This window comes from Zeus faber, assembly GCF_960531495.2.
Source record: "Zeus faber genome assembly, chromosome: 8".
Classification (NCBI taxonomy): Eukaryota; Metazoa; Chordata; class Actinopteri; order Zeiformes; family Zeidae; genus Zeus; species Zeus faber.
In genome coordinates, this window is record NC_137195.1 from 35,514 (window position 1) to 59,343 (window position 23,830).

The window sequence follows — 23,830 nt, forward strand, 5'->3', positions numbered from 1 at the left end:
GGTCCCATGACTAAGGGAGAACATCTCCTTCCACCCCAAACCCCAGTCTACCTCATTCACCACGTCACTGTTTGTTTCTTGTACAAAGATCTCATTTTTCTGAATGCTATATTCAGATACTACAGCCTTCTTATGTATATCCCTTCCACCATTGATGTTAAGAGTCCCAAACCTCAAACTGTGCATGACGACTGAAGAAAGAAACACCCAGAGAAACTCAAACATTCAGTCACTTATTTCTTTTTTTTAATTTATTTTCTTCCCTCTTTTTGACACACAAGCCTTTTCTTATAGCGGTGACATGCTTTCTTAAGCGATACCTTTTCTTTTCATCAAGCAAATCACAGCTAACTTCTGCAAAGCATTAACAGATTTGATACATATTTCAGTATCCGGAAAATAATCGCCGAATTTAACAGATTTTCCAAAGGTTTTGTCAAGAAAGTTGTTAATTTCCTGTAGCCTGTACCGATCTCCAATAACAGGTTGTTAGTCTGTTACTGATACAACATCTGAGTCAGAACCAGAATCCATATGATGGTCATGTTCAGGAACCTGGGGAACCAGCGGTGTGTACTCACATCTCCTGGCCACCCGCCTGTTGCCCTGCGCAGGCATTGACATACACAATATAATAACCCTCGTCTAGTTGAACCCTAAAAGACGCCTCCAGTGACTGTGTGGGGGGAGTTAAAAACATTAACAGTTGTCTCCTGAGAGACTGCACTTGCTTCAGCTTAAGGTGAGACGGCCAGAAAAACCTCCCCCATGGCCAGGAGAACCTCCTCCATGGCCAGGAGAACCTCCCCCATGGCCAGGAGAACCTCCTCCATGGCCAGAAGAACCTCCTCCATGGTCAGGAGAACCTCCCCTACGGCGGGAGATCCTCCCCTATGGCCAGGAGAACCTCCCAAACCCTGACCGACGGGTCTGGTTGAACTCTAGCACCACGGCGCAGGGAGAGGGTCAGTGCCCGCTTAGATGCCATCCCCTCCACCGCCCGACAACTAACACTAAACTACAAACAACAACAACTAGAAATAAACTGTGTACTACATATAACACAAACAGCAAAAACTGTTTATTGGGGGGGGACAGTGTCGCTCTCAGCAAACAAACGCTCTAACCACACACGTTCCGCTACACCAAACTCCCAGCATGCACCACAGAGAGAGTAAGAGAGAGAGCGAGAGAGAGAGAGACAGAGAGAGAGATACTGAGAGAGAGAGAGAGACAATGAGAGAGAGGGACAGAGAGAGAAAGAGAGAGAGAGCGAGACTGAGTACTAATGAGGTGCTCATACCTGCGTGGGGTTGCTGAGCTCTGGACAGCTGTCGCAGGCGTCTCCGACTCCATCTCTGTCTCGGTCGGTCTGCATCGGGTTTGGAACCTTGGGACAGTTGTCCAGGACGTTGGGGATACCTGCACACACACACACACGATGTAGACTCCTAAACCTCCCAACAAGTGAACCAGTCCATCCAGGACCTCCAGGTCCCATAGAGAGCACTTCCACCAATCTAAGCACTGGTGTCACACTTCTTGTCTCTGCATCACACTTCCCGTCTTTGCCAAAGGACTTCCTGTCCCTGCCATCACACTTCCTCTCTCTGCCATAGGACTTCCTGTCTCTGCCATCACACTTCCTATCTATGCCATCATATTTCCTGTCTCTGCCATCACACTTCCTGTCTCTGCCATTGGACATCCTGTCTCTGCCATCACACTTCCTGTCTCTGCCATCACTCTTTCTTTCTCTGCTATCACTCTTTCTGTCTCTGTCATAGGACTTCATGTCTTTTCCATAGGACTTCCTGTCTTTGCCATAGGACTTCATGTATCTGCATCACACTTCTTGCCACTGCCACCAGACTTCCTGTCTCTGCCATAGGTCCTCCGGCCTCTGCCATAGGACTTCCTGTCTCTGCCATCACACTTCCTGTCTCTGCCATCACAATTCCTGTCTCTGCCATCACACTTCCTGTCTCTGCTATAGGACTTCCTGTCTCTGCTTTTGGACTTCCTGTCCCTGCCATCACACTTCCTGTCTCTGCCATAGGACTTGCTGTCTCTGCCATCACACTTGCTGGCCATTTCGCAATACCAAGTATGCGAAGTCCGGACTTGCAGACTTGGTAGTTCAGACTCCCGGGGACCAATACCATTACCACCGCTTGGTGGCCAAATGCATTGTGGGATACTTGTCTGTCCCAAGTCCACACAAGTCACCATCGACGCATCCTCGATAAAATGGGCGGAGCAAGTCCACATCCGGGCATTTGGACTGGACGTGGCTTGATGCGAACTTTGAATTGGAACAGTACTTGGGCTGCGACTGATGACGTTTCACAAGAACGCACATTGAGAAAGGGCTGCCGTCTCTGCCATCACACTTCCTGTCTCTGCCATCACACTTCCTGTCTTTGCCATCACACTTTCTGTCTCTGCCATCACACTTCCTGTCTCTGCCATCACACTTCCTGTATCTGCCATCACACTTCTTGCCTCTGCCATCACACTCCCTGTCTCTACCATCACACTTCCTGGCTCTGCCATCACACTTCTTTTCTCTGCCGTAGGATTTTCTTCTCTAGGGTTAGGAGGAGAACTCTAGGCTAGGGAGAATACCCCGACCCGTCCTGGAGAACCCCAGCCATCCATGAGAACACCTTTATCCTGTGGAACCCCACCCATCCTGGTGAACCCCTCTCATCCTGGAGAACCCCACCCATCCTGGAGAACCCCTCTCATCCTGGAGAACCCCTCTCATCCTGAATAACCCCTTTATCCTTGAAACCCCTCTCATCCTGGAGAACCTCTTTATCCTGGAGAACCCCTCTCATCCTGGTGAACCCCTCTCATCCTGGAGAACCCCAACCATGTTAAGAGAACCTCGCCCATCCTGGAGAATCCCTCTCATGCTGGAGAACCCCTCTCGTCCTCGAGAACTCCACCCATCCTGGAGCCCTCTCATGCTGGAGAACACCTCTCATACTGGAGAACCCCTTTAATCCTAGAGAACCCCTCTCATCCTCAAGAACCTAACCCATCCTAGGGAATGCCACTCATACTAGAGGACCCCCTTAATCCTGGAGAAACCCTCACATCCTGGAGAGAGAGGGCACCTTCAGCCACAGGCTCCACAGCGCAGACGGACATCAGATTATAAATATTTATTGTACTGCAACCACTTGGATTATAAACTTGGAGACATTTTAATACCAAGATGATAATTATGACTGATGTAACATTAGGATCAATAATAATATCACCTTATTATTAATACTGTTATTATGACTGAATTTATATTAGGATCAATTACAATATCACCTTTTTATGAATACTGTTATTGACTGATGTCATATTAGGATCAATAAGTTATTATGACTTATTATAAAAAGGTGATGGGAGTGTATATAATATTTACAGTGTTTACATTTTATATAGCATATATACTGTACTATAGTGTATATAGTATAGTGTATATAGTATAGTGTATATAGTGTATATAGTTTATATAATGTATATAGTGTATAAAGTGTATATAGTATATATAGTGTATATAGTATTTACAGTGTATACAGTGTATATAGTATTTACAGTGTATACAGTGTATATTGTGTACATAATATATACAGTCTATAAAGTGAATATAGTATTAATAGTATATATAGTGTGTATATGGGGGTGGTAGCTGGGGGTGGTAGCTCAGGCGGTAGAGCTGGTGGTCTAGTGATCTAAAGGTTGCTGGTTGGATCCCAGGCTCCTCCTGCTAGCATGCTGTAGTGTCCTTGAGCAAGACACTTAACCCCTAATTGCTCCTGATGGCTGCGTCCGTCGGTGTTTGAACAATTGTAAGTCGCTTTGGATAAAAGCGTCTGATAAATGACTAAATGTAATGTAATGTATATATAGTATATATAAGTGTATATAGTATATAAAGGGTGATGAGATGCTTTGTATTGTACACAGTGTACAATCGAGACTGGTCAGAGAGCTGGTCTGAACGGTCGTTGAACAGGTCGTTAAGTGAGGAGAACACATATACACATATATATATATACACACACACATATATAGATATATATAACTTGGTCGTTACGTAAGGAGCACCTGTATTATTATGGACTGACTGACTGGATGCCATATTTCAGTGCTGATATAACTCTATTACTGTATTTTATTAGTAATACTGCAGTATTGTAACAAATACTGTATACCAACTGCTACTGTCGATACCATACTGGGCTCAGTACTAGTTAACTGTGCATTTAGTGAATATACAAACCTACCTTTTAATGTCTGAAATTCACCTTTTCTCCCACCTTCTTATCCTTCTTTGTTGTGATACAAAATGTATAATAAGAATTATGATTATTATATGCCTTATTTCTTCTCTCTCTGCAACTTGCATCTTATCTCCATAGTATATTATAGTTCAATAGAACAATAGTATAATAGTAATGTAAACATTTCACCGTCTCCGTCGATGTCCGTGTCACAGGCATCGCCCTTCCCGTTGGCGTCCGTGTCGTCCTGCTGGATGTTAGACACGTTGGGACAGTTGTCGCAGGCATCTCCAAATGAGTCTGTGTCCGAGTTTTGCTGGTCCTTGTTGGGGACCAGTCTGCAATTGTCCTGTAATGGGAGCCAGTACCACCACTGATCAGCACTGGTTGATCAGCGCTGATTGATAAGCAGTGATTGATAAGCAAGCCACCAGATACAGCAGCTCCCAGACCTTCTTCAGAAGCGATGCAAAAAATCTGAATTTTTGAATGTCTCCACATCAGTTTGGACTTGGCTTCTATCTCATGGCACTAAATATAAAATACAAATTGATTCTTGGCATCTGAGTATCGATACAATATCGTGGGAAAAATATTCTAATACTGTGATGTATTGACATCCCCCCTTCAATCTTGTGTTTTTCTAAGACGTTAAGAGTCAAAGGCAGCGAGGAGGTCGGTTCCTGCTTTAGGTTAAACATTAAGTCTAATTCAATGTGATTCTCAGTATAGTAAGATGAGAAGAAGAGGTTAGAAAAAAATGTGGCAGCTCACAGGAAAGTGAATCTGGCAAACTATGGAAAGGGCATGAAAAGACCAAAAAGTGCCTGCTGGATTGTATCAGCAGTAGTAGCCCAAGTTGGACATCGAATTTGTGCAGGAACCACACAGTGATGCAGATAATGAGGTAGACTGGGACAGGTGGTGGGCGGAGCAGAAGCCAACTTCAGCGCAGGGACAACGATCCTCTTCTCACTAGGGTCCGACATCAGGGTTCTAACCAGCACTGAGATAGAACAGGTAGGACCAGGTAGAACTGATATGGTCAGGGCTAAGGTGGGAGGTCTTACCTTTTGATTGATTAATGAATAGAAGAGAACAGTCTTTATTTGTCACACAGCACACACACTACAAAAATATGCACCCATGTGGCGATAGCGACCAACACACACAGATGGAAAATGGTGGTCGGGGAAACTTGTTTTCCCTACTGAACCCATCCTGGGCAGCCAGGAGCAGTGGGCAGCATACAGCCATACTCCTGGGTATATGCTCTGAATCTAGGCTCACAGACAATGTTTTTTTTTTTAAAACGAAAGAAAACATTGCGGCAGGGAGATCAGAGCGATTATATTGTGATGGGGGGAGTAGAACTGTACATTCGATTTTAGTCTGGATAGGACCGGTGAGGAACCACATAGAGCTTCTGTGGCGGGCCAAGGGGTAGTGGCCAAGACCACTGCAGACAGGTGGTGCAGGCTCCATCCCGGGGCCGCTCAGATGCTGCAGATCGGGCGAATCAACGGAGGGATTCCGTTGATTGCTCCGATCCTAAACCAGGAAATAATATAGAGTTTGTTGTCCACGCAGTGAAGGACGGCGTGCTGGCGGGATATTGTGGAAATATATACCTGGGCAGGTATGCTGGCGATGCGGGCAACCTGACCACTACTTCCAGGACTGCCCAATCATGGATGTTGGCCAGGTCGTTTGCGTGGCCGAACCGCCGGAATCCTCCATGGTCCAGAAGGGGCCTACTGTGTGTCGGTAAGGTTACAAGGGGGTAGACATCTTGCTTTGCTGGACTTGGGCTCTTCGCAGACGATGATTTGGCAACACCTGATTCGACCCGGGGCTTTGGTAGAGGCATCTTGGGTGGATTATTGTTGTGTGCATGGGGATATTCCCACATATCCAATAGTGAGGCCCGAAATTCGCTATAAGGGAAAAAAGCATATGGTAAAGGCTGCAGTTAGTTCCCGCCTGTCACACCCCCAGATTTCGGGTACAAATTGGCTGGGTTTCGATGTCTTAATGAGAGAAGCAGGGTGGTCCACTCACGGTCGGTAGTTGTATGCGAGTGTTGCGCGGTGCACAGCGACGCAGAGGTCACACAAGCAGAGGTCACCAAAGCGGGGGGGGGGGGGGCAGGTGGAAACTTCCCCGGAACCCCCAGCCTATCCCATAGAGGATTTTCCTCTGGAAGAATCGCTGGACGATACGCCTCGCAAGGCCTTTTAAGCGGGTTGATAAAATCGATGGTGTGTTGGTGCGCCAGGATGTTTCGCTCACTCACCGCGGTGATTAGGGATAGGGATAGATAATATCGAGAGATTTAGAGACTAATATACAGTATATTAGTCCCCAAAAGCCGTCTGGGTTCAGTCTTCTAAGCTCATTATAACCCGATGGCCAGTGATTTAGGACACAAGAAAACACTTGAGTGGATAATGGCCCATTTCTATTGGCCGGGCATCTAGGTGGACATGCAGCGGCGCCGTGATGCCTGTCATGAGTGTCAGCTGGTGAATCCACCGGCTATTCCCATAGCGCCATTGAGGCCCCTCCCCTAAGTCAAGATGCCGTTCGAGAGAATCGCTATGATATCTGGCCATTAGACTGCAGTGCTTGGGGCTATCGATTCGTGTTAGTCCTAGTGGACTACACGACCCGATAGCCAGAAGCAGTGCTGCTGCACAGTATTATGGCCAAAAATGTGGCGCAGGCGCTGTTTCAGGTCATCTTCCGGGTTGTGATTCTGAAGGAAATCCTGACCGACCAGGGCACTTTGTTTATGTCACCCACAGTCTCAGCTTAAGCCAGCATTTACCATCCGCAGATGGACGGCGTGGTCGAGTGCTTCAACAAAACGTTGAAAAACATGATCCGGAAGTTCATCCGCAATGACAGCCAAAATTGGGACACATGGCTGAACCCCCTGTTGTTCGCGGTGCGGGAGGTTCCCCAGTCCTCCACGGATTTTCCCCCTTTGAGCTACTGATTGGCAGGAGACCTCAAGGGGTGCTCTACCTGATTAAGGAAAACTGGCAGGAAGGCCCCAGCACCAGTAAAAACGAGAGCAAGGCTACACAGGCAGGAAGCACGGGAGAACTTGCTCCAGGCCCAGGAACGTCAGCACCGCCTGTATGACAGGGGGGCTCGTTTAAGACAATTCTCACCCGGAGACAAGGTGTTGGTCATGCTCCCTACGTCCAGCTCGAAATAACTGACAAAGTGGCAGTGGCACATGACGCGTGGGGGAGGTAGATTATGAAGTCGAACGCACAGACAGAGGGGGGGGGTGTTCACAAATTTACCACCTAAACCTCCTAAAAGAATGGAGGGAGGGTGTGCTTGTAGCATTGGCCACAGCGACAATTTAGAGGGACAAGTTGGGGACAGAGGTTCCAAAGCCGGCAGATCGCACTGTGGCCCTCTTGAGTGACCATCTCTCTCGCCGCAGACATCGCAGAGCTGCAGTGGCCCTTTGCCGACGTGTTCTCTCCCCTGCCTGGCCGTACGCCCTTCATACTCCACCATGTGGAGACGAACCCGGGGGCGAAGGTGCGCTCCCGGCCGTATCGCCTGCCCAAAAACAAGCGAAAAATAGTGCAAGCAGAATTAGAGGCCATGCTGGGCATGGGGGTAATAGAAGAATCTACAAGCAAATGGTCCAGCCCCATTGTGCTAGTGGGTAAGCAAGATGTGTCGGTGCGGTCCTGCGTAGATTGCCAGAAGGTGAACGTGGTGTCAAAGTTGGACGAGCATCTCGACCGGTTAGGTGAGGCTCATTTTTTACGACGCTGGATTTAAGCAAGGGCGACTGGCAGATTCCCTCATCCCAGCAGTCCAAGGAAAAATCTGCCTTCTGCACTCCGCAAGGCCTTTATCAGTTACGCATACGTTCGAGTTGTTTGGTGCCCCCGCGACCTTTCAGAGACTCATGGACCGCGTCCTGCATCCACATGCAGCATTTGCTGCTGCATACTTAGATTACATGATTATTCAGAGATACATGGGAGCGGCATCTGCAGCATGTGGACGCGGTGCTAAATTCCCTGAGGCGCACGGGGCCCCCCACCAACCCAAAGAAGTGTGCGGTTGGGCAGAAAGAGGTATGGTATCTGGGGTACCACTTGAGGCGGGGCCTAACCTGACCGCAGTTGGATAGGACCGCTGCGGTTGCGAACACGCCAAGACCCAAGACTAAGAAGGAGGTAAAGCATTTTTTGGGGCTGTTCGGGTACTATAAGAGACTTGAGAGAGAGAACATGCGGCACTGTCCAGCCCCTTGACCGCCCTAACTTACAAAGGTGCTCCAGATCCGGTCCAGTGGTCAGAGCCGTGTCAGCAGGCACTTGTTAGATTAAAGGCAGCTCTCTGGGGAGCCTGAACTGCATACCCCAACTTTTCTCTTCCTTTTTATCTGCAGACGGACCGGTGGACAAGGGGCTTGGGGCTGTTCTGTCCCAGGAGTTGGAGGATGTGGACCACAAGCTTGCAGAGCGAGAGACGAGGTCAGCAATACAGCACCGTAGAGAAAGAATGTCTGGCGATAAAGTGGGTGGTCACCACCCTCTGCTATTACCTCCTGGATTCACCCCACTACAATGGCTCCACCATATCCACCATATCCACCCTTCAACATATGTGGCACGGTGGCGTAGTGCATTGCACTGCTACCTCACAGCAAGAAGGTCCTGGGTTCAATTCCCCGTGGGGCGCTGTTGGCACCGTGCTCCGGCGAGTTACCCCCTAAGTAGGAGCCTTTCTGTGTGGAGTTTGCATGTTCTCCCCGTGCTCACATGGGGTTTCCGCCAACTCACGTCAGTAAGGACCCCCCTCAAAAACATGCACACATCATCGTCTGACCAGCGATGGACACTCATCACCTGGGCGGGTGGCAACGTATGCTGCCCACTGCTCCTGGCTGTGGCCCCAGAGGAAGGACAAGCCAGGATGGGTTAAATGCAGAGGAGCCATTTCACTGTCCACCATCCAAAAGCATGTGTGTGTGCAAGCATGTGTTGTAGTGCTGTGTGACAAATAAAGATTGTTCTTCTTCCATATGAAAGACACAGATGCGCGCATCACCTGGCCCTACAACCCTTCAACTTCCAGGTGATCCACAGGCCGGGCACCAGCCAACTTCCTCCCTGCTCCAGGGGGGCGGGTGTCGGCCGTCCAGCATTATGGACGGTTTCATTATTTGCCTGTGAGCCTTAAGTTGTCCTTTTGGCCCACGTGCCACCTTTTGTTTGAATCTAGTGAATAAATATACACCAACCGGAGCTGTTTTGCCTCCTCCTACCACCTCTCTCTCATTCCCTGGCCCTGGACCAGAACGCACCTCTACAGCTTCATCCGCCTGTCTGTCTGAACTTACAGCTGCAGACAGACATGGATCCAGGTTTCAGCCAGGTGAGTGTCCAGGTGGACACGCTTCTTTGATCCAGGATCTTCCCCTAAAAGACGCTGGCGATCCCTGTACGACCCCAACTGTTGACAAACAAACAGGGACCTCCAGTGGAGGATTGTACACAGGGCGGTATCTGGCACCTGGATCCCAGCTCAGGGGTGGATGCATCTTCTTCTCTGAGAGGGAAACGATGCAGCAGCTGTTTGTTCTGTGTCCTCGGCTACAGGGAATATTTGGGCTGCTAGAGCGGTGGGTTCAGGGTCTGGGGGATCTCCAGGGGCTACTGGAGCAGTGGGTAGAGGGTCTGCAGGGTCTCCAGGGGCTGCTGGAGCAGTGGGTACAGGGTCTGCAGGGTCTCCAGGGGCTGCTGGAGTCGTGGGTTCAGTGTCTGCAGGGTCTCCAGGGGCTGCTGGAGCGGTGGGTTCAGGGCCTAGGGGACAGCACCTGAACCCAATCAGGAACTTGGACACTTTTAAATAAGGTACGGTGTGTGTGTGTGGGGGGGGGGGGGTCTAGGATGATTGCTGCTGTATGAAATGATTTAGAATAAATCTCCCCCTCCCTCTTCACCTCTACGTTCTTGATACCGTCTCCATCAGCGTCCTCGTCGCACTGGTCTCCGATCCCGTCTCCGTCTGCATCTTCTTGTCCCGAGTTCGGAGTCTTCAGGCAGTTGTCCTGGGGGGAGGGTGGGGGAGGCACCAGGAAGTGGAAGGAACAACAGGAAGTGGAAGGAGAGACAAAAGGAAGTAAAAGGAGGAACAGCAGGAAGTAAAAACCGTAATTTAAGGAAGGTTTCCTTCCATGGTGGAAGCCTTGTTGAAATGCTTGCAGGGATACCTGTGTGTGTGTGAGTGTGTGTGTGAGTGTGTGAGTGTGTGTGTGTGTGTGTGTGTGCACATACCTGCCTGCAGTGCTTGTGTGTGTCCGTGCACGGCAGTGCTCGGTCTGGGAATCCGTCCAAGTCCGAGTCGATGCCGCAGGTGTTACCGTTTCCTGCCCAGCCCACGTTACACTGCGCGCACACACACACACACACACACACACACACACACACACACGCTCTCTCTCAGATAAGGTAAGATCTTACTGTCGCTCTCTCTCAGATAAGGTTAGATCTTACTGTCGCCCTCTCTCAGATAAGGTTAGATCTTACTGTCGCTCTCTCTCAGATAAGGTTAGATCTTACTGTCGCCCTCTCTCAGATAAGGTTAGATCTTACTGTCGCCCTCTCTCAGATAAGCTTAGATCTTACTGTCGCCCTCTCTCAGATAAGCTTAGATCTTGCTGTCGCTCTCTCTCAGATAAGGTTAGATCTTACTGTCGCTCTCTCTCAGATAAGGTAAGATCTTACTGTCGCTCTCTCAGATAAGGTTAGATCTTACTGTCGCTCTCTCTCAGATAAGGTTAGATCTTACTGTCGCTCCCTGTCAGATAAGGTAAGATCTTACTGTCGCTCTCTCTCAGATAAGGTAAGATCTTAGTGTCGCCCTCTCTCAGATAAGGTTAGATCTTACTGTCGCTCTCTCTCAGATAAGGTTAGATCTTACTGTCGCTCTCTCTCAGATAAGGTTAGATCTTACTGTTGCTCTCTGTCAGATAAGGTAAGATCGTACTGTCGCTCTCTCTCAGATAAAGTAAGATCTTAGTTTCGCCCTCTCTCAGATAAGGTTAGATCTTACTGTCGCTCTCTCTCAGATAAGGTTAGATCTTAATGTCGCTCCCTGTCAGATAAGGTAAGATCTTACCGTCGCTCTCTCTTAGATAAGGTAAGATCTTAGTGTCGCCCTCTCTCAGATAAGGTTAGGTCTTACTGTCGCTCTCTCTCAGATAAGGTTAGATCTTAATGTTGCTCCCTGTCAGATAAGGTAAGATCGTACTGTCGCTCTCTCTCAGATAAGGTTAGATCTTACTGTCGCTCTCTCTCAGATAAGGTTAGATCTTACTGCCGCTCCCTGTCAGATAAGGTAAGATCTTACTGTCGCTCTCTCTCAGATAAGGTAAGATCTTCACCCACTCCAGCCGGAAGGCGTGGCAGACCATCAACTTGCTTTCAGGGAGAAAAACAACACCTCGTAGGTGTCCAGTGACTGCAGATGCTATTGCTTCCCAGCTCCTGAAAAATGGTCGCTTCCCTGATGCGGACAAAAACTTCGCACGACTGACATCGTGTGAGGTATCATCCCTCTCCAGAGCAGCCAGCGCTGATGCTAATCTCTCAGGAGACTTCACAGCAGCCGAGCTAAAGGCAGCAATTAAAAAACTGAAGCTGGGCAAATCACCAGGTCGAGACAATATCCACCCAGAGTTTGTTATGCACCAAAGTGAAAGAACATCTCAATGGCTACGCACATTCTTCTCATCATGCTTCCGGAGGTCCAAGCTCCCGAAGATCTGGCGCCGTGCTTCCATCATAGCCTTGCCAAAGCCGAACAAACCCGCCGAAGACCCGAAGTCCTACAGGCCCATATCCCTGCTCTGTGTCCCGTACAAGATTCTGGAGAGGCTGATCCATAGCCGCATTGAGCCAGTGGTGGACCCTCAACTCCCACCGGAACAAGCCGGCTTCCGCAGAGGCAGGTCAACGGTGGACCAGGTAACGCTACTCACCCAGGACATCGAGGACAGCTTCCAAGATAATGAGAAAGCTGGAGTAGTATTCCTGGACCTGACAGCCGCTTATGACACCGTGTGGCACCGTGGACTACACCTGAAACTGTTGAGAACAATCCCGGACCGGCACATGGTGAGATTTATTATGGAGATGCTATCTAACCATAGCTTCATCCTACAAACCAGCGATGGCCAGACCAGCAGGCTCAGAAGGCTGAAGAACGGTGTCCCGCAAGGCTCTGTCCTCTCACCAATGTTATTTAACATCTATATTCACGACCTGCCAGACGCAACATCCAAGAAGTACGGCTATGCGGACGACCTGACGACGATCATGCTTCGATGCCCAACATGGAACACTATGGAAGAAGGCCTCAACCGAGACATGGGCATCCTGGCAGACTACCTCCAGAAGTGGCACCTTCAGCTCAGCATGGGCAAAACAGTGTCTGCAGCTTACCACCTCTACAACCGGGAGGCAAGAAGGGAACTGGACGTGCATGTTGGCAACATCCGCCTGGAGTTCCAGCAAGCCCCCAAGTACCTCGGCGTATGCTTGGACCGGACGCTGTCCTACAAGCAGCACCTGGATGAAGTGAAGGCCAAGACAACCGCAAGGGTCTCGCTCATCCGCCGCCTTGCAGGCTCGACTTGGGGAGCTTCCCCCCAGACCCTACGCATATCCACGCAAGCCCTGGTCCTACCCGTAGCGGAATACTGTGCCCCTGCCTGGAGCAGAAGTCCACATGCGAACAAGGTGGATACTGTCATCAACAGCGCCCTCCGGATAGTAACTGGTTGTCTGAAACCCACCCCTGTGTCCTACCTGCCAGTCCTAGCTGGTATCGCCCCACCCAGTCTCCGACGGGAAGCAGCTACCCTCGCCCTGGCAAAGAAAGCCCAGAAGAACGACTGGCACATCCTACACAAAGCCACAACAACACCGGCACCACCATGCAGGCTCAAGTCTCGCCATCCCTACAACAAGGCAGCACAAGAGATGCTACAGTCGATCCCTGACGACTTGTCCAAGGACGCCTGGCTGGCAGCATCCTGGAGACAATCGTGGGAGTCAGCTGCGCCCTCCCGCATCCAACGATACATCCGGGACCCAGGAGGAGGTGTAAAAGGAGAAGACATGCCACGCCACCTATGGACCTCGCTGAACCGCCTGCGTACTGGCGTCGGGCGCTTCAAGTCCTCTCTAAAGAAGTGGGGCCTATCCGACAGTGCGTCATGCGAGTGTGGCGAACCTGAACAGACTGCCGAGCACATAATCACCAGCTGCCCCCTATACAGCCCACCCTCAGAAGCTGGCCTTTTTGACCTAGGACTGGAGACGAGGGCGTGGCTATATGACACTGAGTTGGCCATCTGATGATATACGAAAGAAGAAGAAGATAAGGTTAGATCTTACTGTCGCTCTCTCTCAGATAAGGTAAGATCTTAGTGTCGCCCTCTCTCAGATAAGGCTAGATCTTACTGTCGCTCTCTCTCAGATAAGGTTAGATCTTACTGTTGCTCTCTCTTAGATAAGGGAAGATCTTAGTGTCGCCCTCTCTCAGATAAGGTTAGATCTTACTGTCGCTTTCTCTCAGATAAGGTAGGGGACTCACGGCACAGGCGACCTCTCCGCTGCGCTCCAGGACGCAGTGGGCGTGGACGTCACAGGGGTCAAAGGTCAGAGCAGAACAGGAGGTCTTAGGCAGGCAGCCCGATGACAGGTTACCATGGAAACCAGGCTTACAGCCTCCACATTTATAGGAACCCTGAGAAAAGGAGGGGGAGAGCAGAGAAGCACGTTAATCTGAATGTTGTGTTTGGTCAGGAGCGCCATGCTTATAGAATATAGAAACTGCAATGGAAGACTCATGTACAGTTTAACATGAATAAGTTATACATAATATTATTTTATATGGTATATATATATATATATATTATTATAATTATATATAATACAATTATATTATAATTAATTATATTAATTAATTAATAATTACTTATAATTAATTATTAATTATTTAACTTTATTATTGTATTGAATTATAGTTATTAGAAGAAATTGTTTATTTGTATGGAGCACAATAGTTCACTGTTGATGTGGTGTGACAATTTTTCATTTTTAAACAAGTCATACTAGTTATAAAACTAGACACACTAGTTAAAAAATGAACATACCAGTTAGAAAACTAGACATACTAGTTATAAAACTAGACATACTAGTTATAAATTGTGGAATTGTGGAATTGTCGATCTGCAGTTAACAAGGCAGACTTCATTTCTGGTCATGCCAACTACCTCTCCTTGGAGCTCCTTGCTCTCACTGAGACATGGATTAAACCGGAAGATAGCGCAACCCCGGCTGCACTCTCCACAATCTACACATTCTCCCACACACCCAGACCATCTGGCTGTGGTGGTGGGACTGGCCTGCTAATTTCCAACACATGGAAATTTAATCCACTGCTACCTTTAAACAACTTTGCCTCCTTTGAATATCACGCCGTCTTCGTGACTGCTCCGGTGAAAGCCTATGTGGTCGTCATCTACCGTCCACCAGGACAACTAGGTGACTTCCTACATGAGCTTGACACCCTGCTGTCATCAATTCCTGAGCATGAGTGTCCCATGCTCGTCCTCGGAGACATGAACATCCACTTGGACAGTGCGAGCTCGGCTGACTTCCTGTCTTTGGTTCGCTCATTCGACCTAAGACAGGTCCCGACTACACCGACTCACAAGGCTGGCAAAGAGCTTGATCTCATTCTTGCTCGGAGCTGCAGCACGGACAACCTAAGGGTCACTCCTCTTCATCTCTCTGACCACTTTTTTCATCCACTTTAATGTCCAGCTACCAAAACAACCCCCAACCTCCCCACCCATGGTTACTATCGGCCGCAATCTCCGCAACCTGTCTCCCACCTACTTCTCCTCTGTGCTCTTCTCTTCCACCCCACGGCACTTTCGCTTCTCTGCAGGTTAATGATGCCACGGACTCTCTCTGCTCCACCTTGAGCTCATGTCTGGATAGCCTGTGTCCACTATCCACCAGACCTGCTAGATCAACCCAGTCGCACCCTTGGCTGACTGACACCCTCCAGACAACGCGCACTGACCTCAGAGCAGCCGAGAGGAAATGGCACAAATACAAAACAATTGAGGATCTTGCAAGCTACCAGACACTGCTGTCCTCCTTCTCTTCCAGCGTCACTGCTGCTAAGAAGGCCTTCTTCAACTATAGGATCAACGGTGCCACAGACACACGTAAGTTATTCGCCACCTTCAAGTCTCTGCTTTACCATCCACCACCTCCCCCAGCTACAAACCTCACTGCTGACTGCCTTGCCTCCTTTTTTACTAACAAAGTGGCAGCCATCAGCAGCCAATTCACTAAACAACTCACTCACAACCTGTCTTCTCCAGCCCTAGGCTCATCGTTCCCTGGTTTCACCCCCCTCGCTGAAAGTGAGGTATCTAAACTACTAACATGTAGCCGTCCTACTACCTGTCCGCTAGATCCGATCCCATCTAACCTCCTTCCATATCACGACTATCACCCTGGCAATCACACATATGATTAATTCTTCCCTAACTTCCGGCACTTTCCCTTCCGCTTTCAAAGCGGCTCGGGTCGCAGCACTGCTCAAAAAACCCTCACTCGATCCCAATCAAGTAGAAAACTATCGGCCAGTCTCTCTCCTCCCATTCCTTTCCAAAACCTTAGAGAGGGCGGTCTCTAGACAGGTAACAGAATACCTGTCAAGAAACAACCTTCTCGATACACTTCAATCTGGCTTCAAAAGTGGTCACTCCAACGAAACAGCCCTGTTGTCTGTGACAGAGGCCTTAAAAACTGCTAGAGCTGCTGCCAAATCCTCGGTTCTCATTCTGCTAGACTAATCAGCTGCTTTTGACACTGTCAACCACAGCATACTCCTGTCCATACTCTCAAGTATGGGCATAACGGGCAGTGCACTTTCCTGGTTCGAATCTTACCTTACTGGGCGCTCGTTCAGTGTGACATGGCGAGGCCAGCTGTCTGTGCCTCACAACCTCACCACAGGGGTGCCCCAAGGCTCGGAACTAGGACCCCTCCTCTTTGCCATATACACCACCTCACTGGGCCCAATCATCCGCTCACATGGTTTTTCATATCACTGCTATGCGGATGATACTCAACTCTATCTGTCCTTCCCGCCCGACGACCCCACTGTCTCGACGCGGATCTCGGATTGTCTCGCTGACATATCCACATGGATGAAGGATTATCATCTTCAACTAAATCTGGCGAAAACGGAACTGCTGGTCTTCCCGGCCAAACAAGGTATTTATCACAACATTGATATTAAAATCGACTCTCTATCTCTTGTTCCTACCAAGGCTGCAAGGAATCTTGGTGTCATTATTGATGACCAACTGACATTCTCGGACCATGTTGCCGCCGTCTCCCGGTCCTGCCGCTTCGCACTACTCAACATCCGAAAAGTCAGGCCGTACCTGACCCAATATGCTACTCAACTGCTGTTACAAACCTTGGTGATGTCCCGTCTCGACTACTGCAACGCCCTCTTAACAGGCTTGCCGGCCTGTGCGGTGAAGCCACTGCAGATGATACAGAATGCGGCGGCGCGACTGGTGTTCAACCAGCCAAAGAGGGCACATGTCACTCCGCTGCTCATCCAGCTCCACTGGTTACCTGTAGCCGCTTGCATCAAGTTCAAGTCTCTGATGCTGGCCTACAGAGTGATTGCTGGGAATGCTCCACCTACTTAAATGCTCTTGTAAGAGCACATGTTGCCCCCCGGATGCTGCGCTCGTCAAATGAGCGTGGCCTGGCTCTGCCGGCCATACAGCCACGGCAATCCAGGCTATTCTCATTTGTAGTTCCACGTTGGTGGAACGAGCTGCCAAAAATGACCAGAGCAGGGACCTCCCTCTCTGTCTTTAAGAAGCACTTGAAGACCCAGCTCTTCAGTGAGTACCTCCTCTCCTAACCTACAATTACTTAGCCCTACTTAGCAGTATTTATTGTTACACTAATGTCTCCGTCGTAATGTAGCTTGAATGTTATTCTCCCTTGTAAGTCGCTTTGGATAAAAGCGTCTGATAAATGACTAAATGTAAATGTAAATGTATAAAACAAACATAGTTATAAAACTAGACATACTAGTTAAAAAAAAAATAACATAGCTGTTAGAAAACTTACATAGCAGTTAGAAAACTAACATACTAGTTAGAAAACAAACATACTAGTTAGAAAACTAACATACTAGTTAGAAAACTAGACATACTAGTTATAAAATGAGTCACACTAGTAATAAAACGAATCATACTAGTTATAAAACAAGTTATGCTAGTTATAAAACTAGACATACTAGTTATAAAACTAACATACTAGTTATAAAACTAACATACTAGATATAAAACTAGATATACTAGTTATTAAATAAGTCGTACTAGTTATAGAACTAGACAGACCAGTTATAAAATGAGTCATACTAGTTATAAAACCAAACAGAATAGTTTTAAAATGAGTCATACTAGTAATAATACTCAACATACTAGTTATAAAATTAGTCATACGACTTAAAAACTAGACAGACTAGTTATAATACTCAACATACTAGTTATAATACTAGACATGCTAGTTATTAACCTAGACATACTCATGATAAAAATAGACAAACTATTTAAAAAACTAGACATACTAGTTATAAAACAAGACAAACTAATCATAAAACTAAACATATTAGTTATAAAATAGACAAAGTAGTTATAAAGCTGGACATACAAGTTAAAAAACTAGACATACTAGTTAAAAAACTAGACATACTAATTATAAAATTAGACAAACTAGTGTACTATTTAGTGTTCTCTGCAAGGTATTCTGTAGTGTACTCTGTCTTGTACTATATCATGTTCTCTGTAGTGTACTCTGTAGTGTACTTTGCAATGTACTCTGTCATGTTCTCTGTAGTGTACTCTGTAGGGGACTGTTTTGTACACTGTCGTGTACTCTGTAATTTACTCTGTCGTGTAATCTGTATTGTACTTTGTAGTGTACTTTGTAGTGTACTCAGTAGTGTACTCTGTCTTGTACTCAGTTGTGTCCAATATAGTGTACCCTGTCGTGTACTCTGTCATGTACTCTGTGTGTACTCTGTAGTGTGCTGTTTTATACCCTGTAGTGTACTCTGTAGAGTACTCTGTTGTGTACTCTGTGTGTACTCTATGTGTACTCTGTCGTGTCCTGTGTCTTGAACTCTGTAGTGTACTCTGTCGTGTACTCTGTCGTGTACTGTTTTGTACTCTGTAATGTACTCTTTAGTGTACTATGTCGTGTACTATGTTGTGTACCTTGTCATGTACCTTGTCGTGTACTCTGTTGTGTATTCTGCCGTGTACTCTGTCGTGAACTTTGTAATGCACTGCCGTGCACTCTGTCATGTACTCTGTAGTGTACTCTGTAGTGTACTCCGTAGTGTACTATGTTGTGTACTCTGTAATGCACTCTGTCATGTACTCTGTCCCGTACTCTGTTGTGTACTCTGTCATGAACTCTGCTGTGTACTCTGTAGTGTACTCTGTCATGTACTCTGTCATGTACTCTGTAGTGTACTCTGTAGTGTACTCCGTAGTGTACTATGTTGTGTACTCTGTAATGCACTCTGTCATGTACTCTGTCCCGTACTCTGTTGTGTACTCTGTCATGAACTCTGCTGTGTACTCTGTAGTGTACTCTGTCATGTACTCTGTCTTGTACTCTGTTGTGTACTCTATAGTGAAGTGTTTTGTACACTGTCATGTACTCTGTAATTCACTCTGTCATGTAAACCGTATTGGACTCTGTAGTGTACTCAGTTGTGTACAATGTAGTGTACCCTGTCGGGTACTCTGTCATGTACTCTGCGTGTACTCTCTAGTGTACTGTTTTGTACTCTGTAGTGTACTCTTTAGTGTACTATGTCGTGTACCTTGTTGTGTACTCTGTCGTGTACTCTGTCATGTACTCTGTCATGTACTCTGTCGTGAACTCTATAGTGGAATATGTTGTGTACTCTGTAGTGTACTCTGTAATGCACTCTGTCATGTGCTCTGTAGTGTACTCTATCGTGTACTCTATTGTGTACTCTATAGTGTACTCTGTCGTGTACTATGCCGTGGACTCTGTACTGTCCACTGTAATGCACTCTGTCATGCACTCTGCAGTGTACTCTGTCGTGTACTCTGTCATGTACTCTGTTGTGTACTTTGTCATGAACTACGTTATGTACTCTGTCGTGTAAAAACAAGACAAACTATTTATAAAATGAGTCATACCAGCTAAAAAACTAGACAGACTAGTTATAAAACGAGTCATACTAGTTATAATACTAGACATGCAAGTTATACAACTAGACATACTAGTTATAAACTAAACATACTAGTTATAAAACTAGACAAACTAATTATAAAACGAGACATACTAGTTATAACACTAGACAAAGTAGTTATGAAGCTAGACAAACTAGTTACAACACTAGACAAACTAATAATAAAACTAGACATACTAGTTATAACATTAGACAAAGTAGTTATAAATCTAGACATACTAGTTATAACACTAGACAAACTAATAATAAAACTAGACATACTAGTTATAACACTATACAAAGTAGTTATAAAACTAGACATACTAGTTATAAAACTAGACAAACTAGTTATAAAACTAGACATACTAGTTATGAATCCTTAGTGTATTGTGTATTGTCAGTGTATTGTTTAATTTAATATGTAATGTGCACCTGTACTCTGTTTTCTATTCTGTAGTGTACCATGTGTTCTGTCGTGCACTCTGTCTTGTACTCCGTAGTGTACTCTGTTTTGTACTCTGTTGTATACTATGTAGTGTAATCTGTTGTGTACTCTCTCATGTACTCTGTTGTTTACTCTGTTGTGTACTATGTTGTGTACTCTGTCGTGTACTCTGTGTGTACTCTGTCATGAACTACGTTATGTACTCTGTCGTGTAAAAACTAGACAGACTAGTTATAAAACAAGTCATACTAGTTATAAAATGAGTCATACAAGCTAAAAAAATAGACAGACTAGTTGTAAAACGAGTCATACTACTTATAATATTAGACATACTAGTTATAATACTAGACATGCTGGTTATAAAACTCAACATGCAAGTTATAAAACTAGACATACTAGTTATAAACCAAACATACTAGTTATAAAACTAGACAAACTAATTACAAAACGAGACATACTAGTTATAACACTAGACAAAGTAGTTATGAAACTAGACATACTAGTTATAACACTAGACAAACTAATTATAAAACTAGACATACAAGTTATAACACTAGACAAAGTAGTTATAAATCTAGACATACTAGTTATAAAACTAGACAAACTAGTTATAAAACTAGACAAAGAAGTTATAAAACAAGTCATACTAGTTATACAACTAGACATACTTGTTATAAAACTAGACAAACTAGTTATAAAACTAGACATACTAGGTTTAAAACTAGACATACTAATTATAAAACAAGACATACTAGTTATGAATCCTTAGTGTATTGTGTATTGTCAGTGTATTGTTTAATTTAATGTGTAATGTGCACCTGTACTCTGTTTTCTATTCTGTAGTGTACCATGTGTTCTCCGTCGTACTCTGTCGTGTACTCTGTAGTGTACTCTGTAGTGTACTCTATAGTGTACTATGCCATGTACCCTGTAGTGTACTGTGTAGTGTACTATTTTGTGTACTCTGTCGTGTACTATGTCGTGTACTATGTCGTGTACAATGTAGTGTACTCTGTAATGCACTATGTCGTGCACTCTGTCATGTACTCTGTAGTGTACTCTGTAGTGTACTCTGTCGCCTGCTCTGTAGTGTACTGTTTTATAATCTGTCATGTACTCTGTTGTGTACTCTGTGGTGTACTCAGTGGTGTACTCAGTGGTGTACTCTGTAGTGTACTATGTCGTGTTCTCTGTTGTGTACTATGTCATGTACTATATTGTGTACTATGTTATGTACTATGTTGTGTACTCTGTCGTGTACTCTGTTGTGTACTCTCTTGTGTACTTTGTCACGTACTATGTCATGTACTATGTTGTGTACTATGTCAAGTACTATGCAGTGTACTCTGTCATGTACTCTGTTATGTACTATGTGGTGTACTATACTCTGTCATGTACTATGTGGTGTACTCTGTGGTGTACTCTGTGGTGGTGGGGTCAGGGTTGACCCCTTCTTACCATGGTGTTGATGCAGATGGAGTTGGGGATGCAGGAGTGAGAGAGTTCTGCACACTCATCGATGTCAGAGCACTCCTGGGGTGAGAGGTTCCTTTTAAAAAACACTTTCACACAAATCCTCACATTTCTACTCTGACCTAGTTCTAAAAGTCACAAAGCACAACTGTCCAGTTTGTGTTTATTTTACCTTCTGCAGTTGAGCCCTCCACCTCCATGGTGTATATAGCCAAGATCTCTCTCTACATCGAAATCCACTCACCTGCCTCCAACCACAGGACACTGTTCTCCTCCCTCTCTCCCTGGAGGAGCCACATTCTCTCCAACTTCTCCACTCCACCTCCTCTCTACCAAGATGGAGGGAGGGGAATGTTGCTCCTCCATCACAACAAGGAGAGCTGGTATGGAGGCTCTTCTTGTTGTGAGGGGGGCTCTCCTTGCTGTGATGGAGGCTCTCCTTGATGTGACGGAGGCTCTCCTTGCAGAGGTTCTCCTTGCTGTGATGGAGGCTCTCCTTGCAGAGGTTCTCCTTGCTGTGATGGAGGCTCTCCTTGTTGTGATGGAGGCTCTCCTTGCTGTGACGGTGGCTATCCTTGCTGTGATGGAGGTTCTCCTTGCTGTGATGGAGGCTGTCCTTGTTGTGACAGAGGTTCTCCTTGTTGTGACCGAGGCTCCCCTTGTTCTGATTGAGGCTCCCCTTGTTCTGATTGAGGCTCTCCTTGCTGCGATGGTGGCTCTCCTTGCTGTGATGGAGGCTCTCCTTGCTATGATGGAGGCTCTCCACTCTGTGATGGTGGCTTGCCATCCTGTGATGGAGGCTCTCCTTGTTTTGATGGAGGCTCTCCACCCTGTGATGGAGGCTCTCCATCCTGTGATGGAGGTTCTCCTTGCGGTGATGGAGGCTCTCCACCCTGTGATGGAGGCTCTCCATCCTGGGATGGAGGCTCTCCTTGTTTTGAAGGAGGCTCTCCACCCTGTGATGGTGTGATGGCCCGTCTTGGGACTTTCTCCTCCTGCAACACTTCACATCTCTCCTCGGATCAAATTTAAAACTGTTATTGATGTGTGTATGTGTTTGTTTATGTATGTGTGTGTTTATGTATGCGTGTGTGTGTGTGCGTGTATTTGTGTATGAATGTGTATGTGTGTGTGTATATGTGTGTGTGTGTGTGTTTATGTATGTGTGTGTGTGTAGGGCTGTATGTGTATGTATGTTTGATCATGTGTGTGTGTGATGTATGTATGTGTTCATGTGTGTGTATATGTGTGTGCGTATGTGGTTATGTATGTGTATGTGTGAGTGTATATGTGTGTGCATATGTGTGTGTATGCGTGTGTGATGTATGTATGTGTGTGTGTGTGTGTATATGTGTGTGCATATGTGTGTGTATGCGTGTGTGATGTATGTATGTGTGTGTGTGTGTGTATGGATGTGTATGCTTGATGTATGTGTGTGATGTATGATGTGTGTGTGTATGTGTGTGTGTGTGTGTGTGTTTGTGTGATGGATGTGTACCTGCCGGTGAGTCCTGGCGTACTCAAGCCCTGTGCCGCTCAGCAGTGCCCCCCTCAGGCCTGGAGGACATGGCTCACAGCTGAAACCTTTCACTGTGTTGATGCATGAAGACGAATCGAAGCAGGGAGAGGCGTCCAAGCACTGAGGGAGGGGGGGGGGGGGATGGAGAGGGAGGGGAGAGAGATGAAGAGAGAGGGGAGGAAGAGAGTTCAAGTTCAAGTTCAAGAGATTATTTGTCACATACATATACATACGTTCATACATATATGCAGTGAAATGTCATGACACCCGGTGATTACGCACAATAAGCTCTATAAATACTAAAAAATACCAAAATGTGCGTAATCGACACAAGGTGCTCGCGCAGGCAGCCGCAAGGGGAGGCGCCACAATCGCAATTCTGGGTCCTATAATTATATAATTGAATTAATTGACTGTGTTGTATTAAATATACATTTAAATCCTCCTAAAAGTAATTTTAAATAGCCTTACATTATTTAATCTTACAACCAGACAGAGAATGCAGTGCAAGGAAAACATACTTGAAGAAAACACAATTCAAACTATAAATATTAACATAGCTTTGTAAAAAAAAAAGTGCATTAGTTAAAAGGGAGAGGGAGTCTGTTAAAAAGTCTAATAGCTTTAACAAGCTTTTAAGCAGAATGTGAGGTTGGAAGGGCTTAGAGGGATTCCAGCAGGAGGAGGTGGGGACTGAACCGGCACCCCTGGGATTACTAG

General features: G+C 46.4%; 1 protein-coding gene across 1 annotated transcript in view; it reads right to left on the bottom strand.

Moving 5' to 3' along the window:
* Positions 1-23,830, bottom strand: part of thbs3a (thrombospondin 3a) — a 62,506-nt gene that overhangs the window by 12,568 nt on the left and 26,108 nt on the right. Inside the window, exons 9-15 of the mRNA XM_080006069.1 lie at positions 23,090-23,230; positions 21,577-21,651; positions 13,938-14,090; positions 10,613-10,723; positions 10,279-10,386; positions 4,479-4,638; positions 1,304-1,422 (exon numbers count right to left, since the gene is read on the bottom strand). Of these exons, the coding sequence (XP_079862195.1) occupies positions 1,304-1,422; positions 4,479-4,638; positions 10,279-10,386; positions 10,613-10,723; positions 13,938-14,090; positions 21,577-21,651; positions 23,090-23,230 (867 nt within the window). The remainder of the gene's footprint in view (positions 1-1,303; positions 1,423-4,478; positions 4,639-10,278; positions 10,387-10,612; positions 10,724-13,937; positions 14,091-21,576; positions 21,652-23,089; positions 23,231-23,830) is intronic.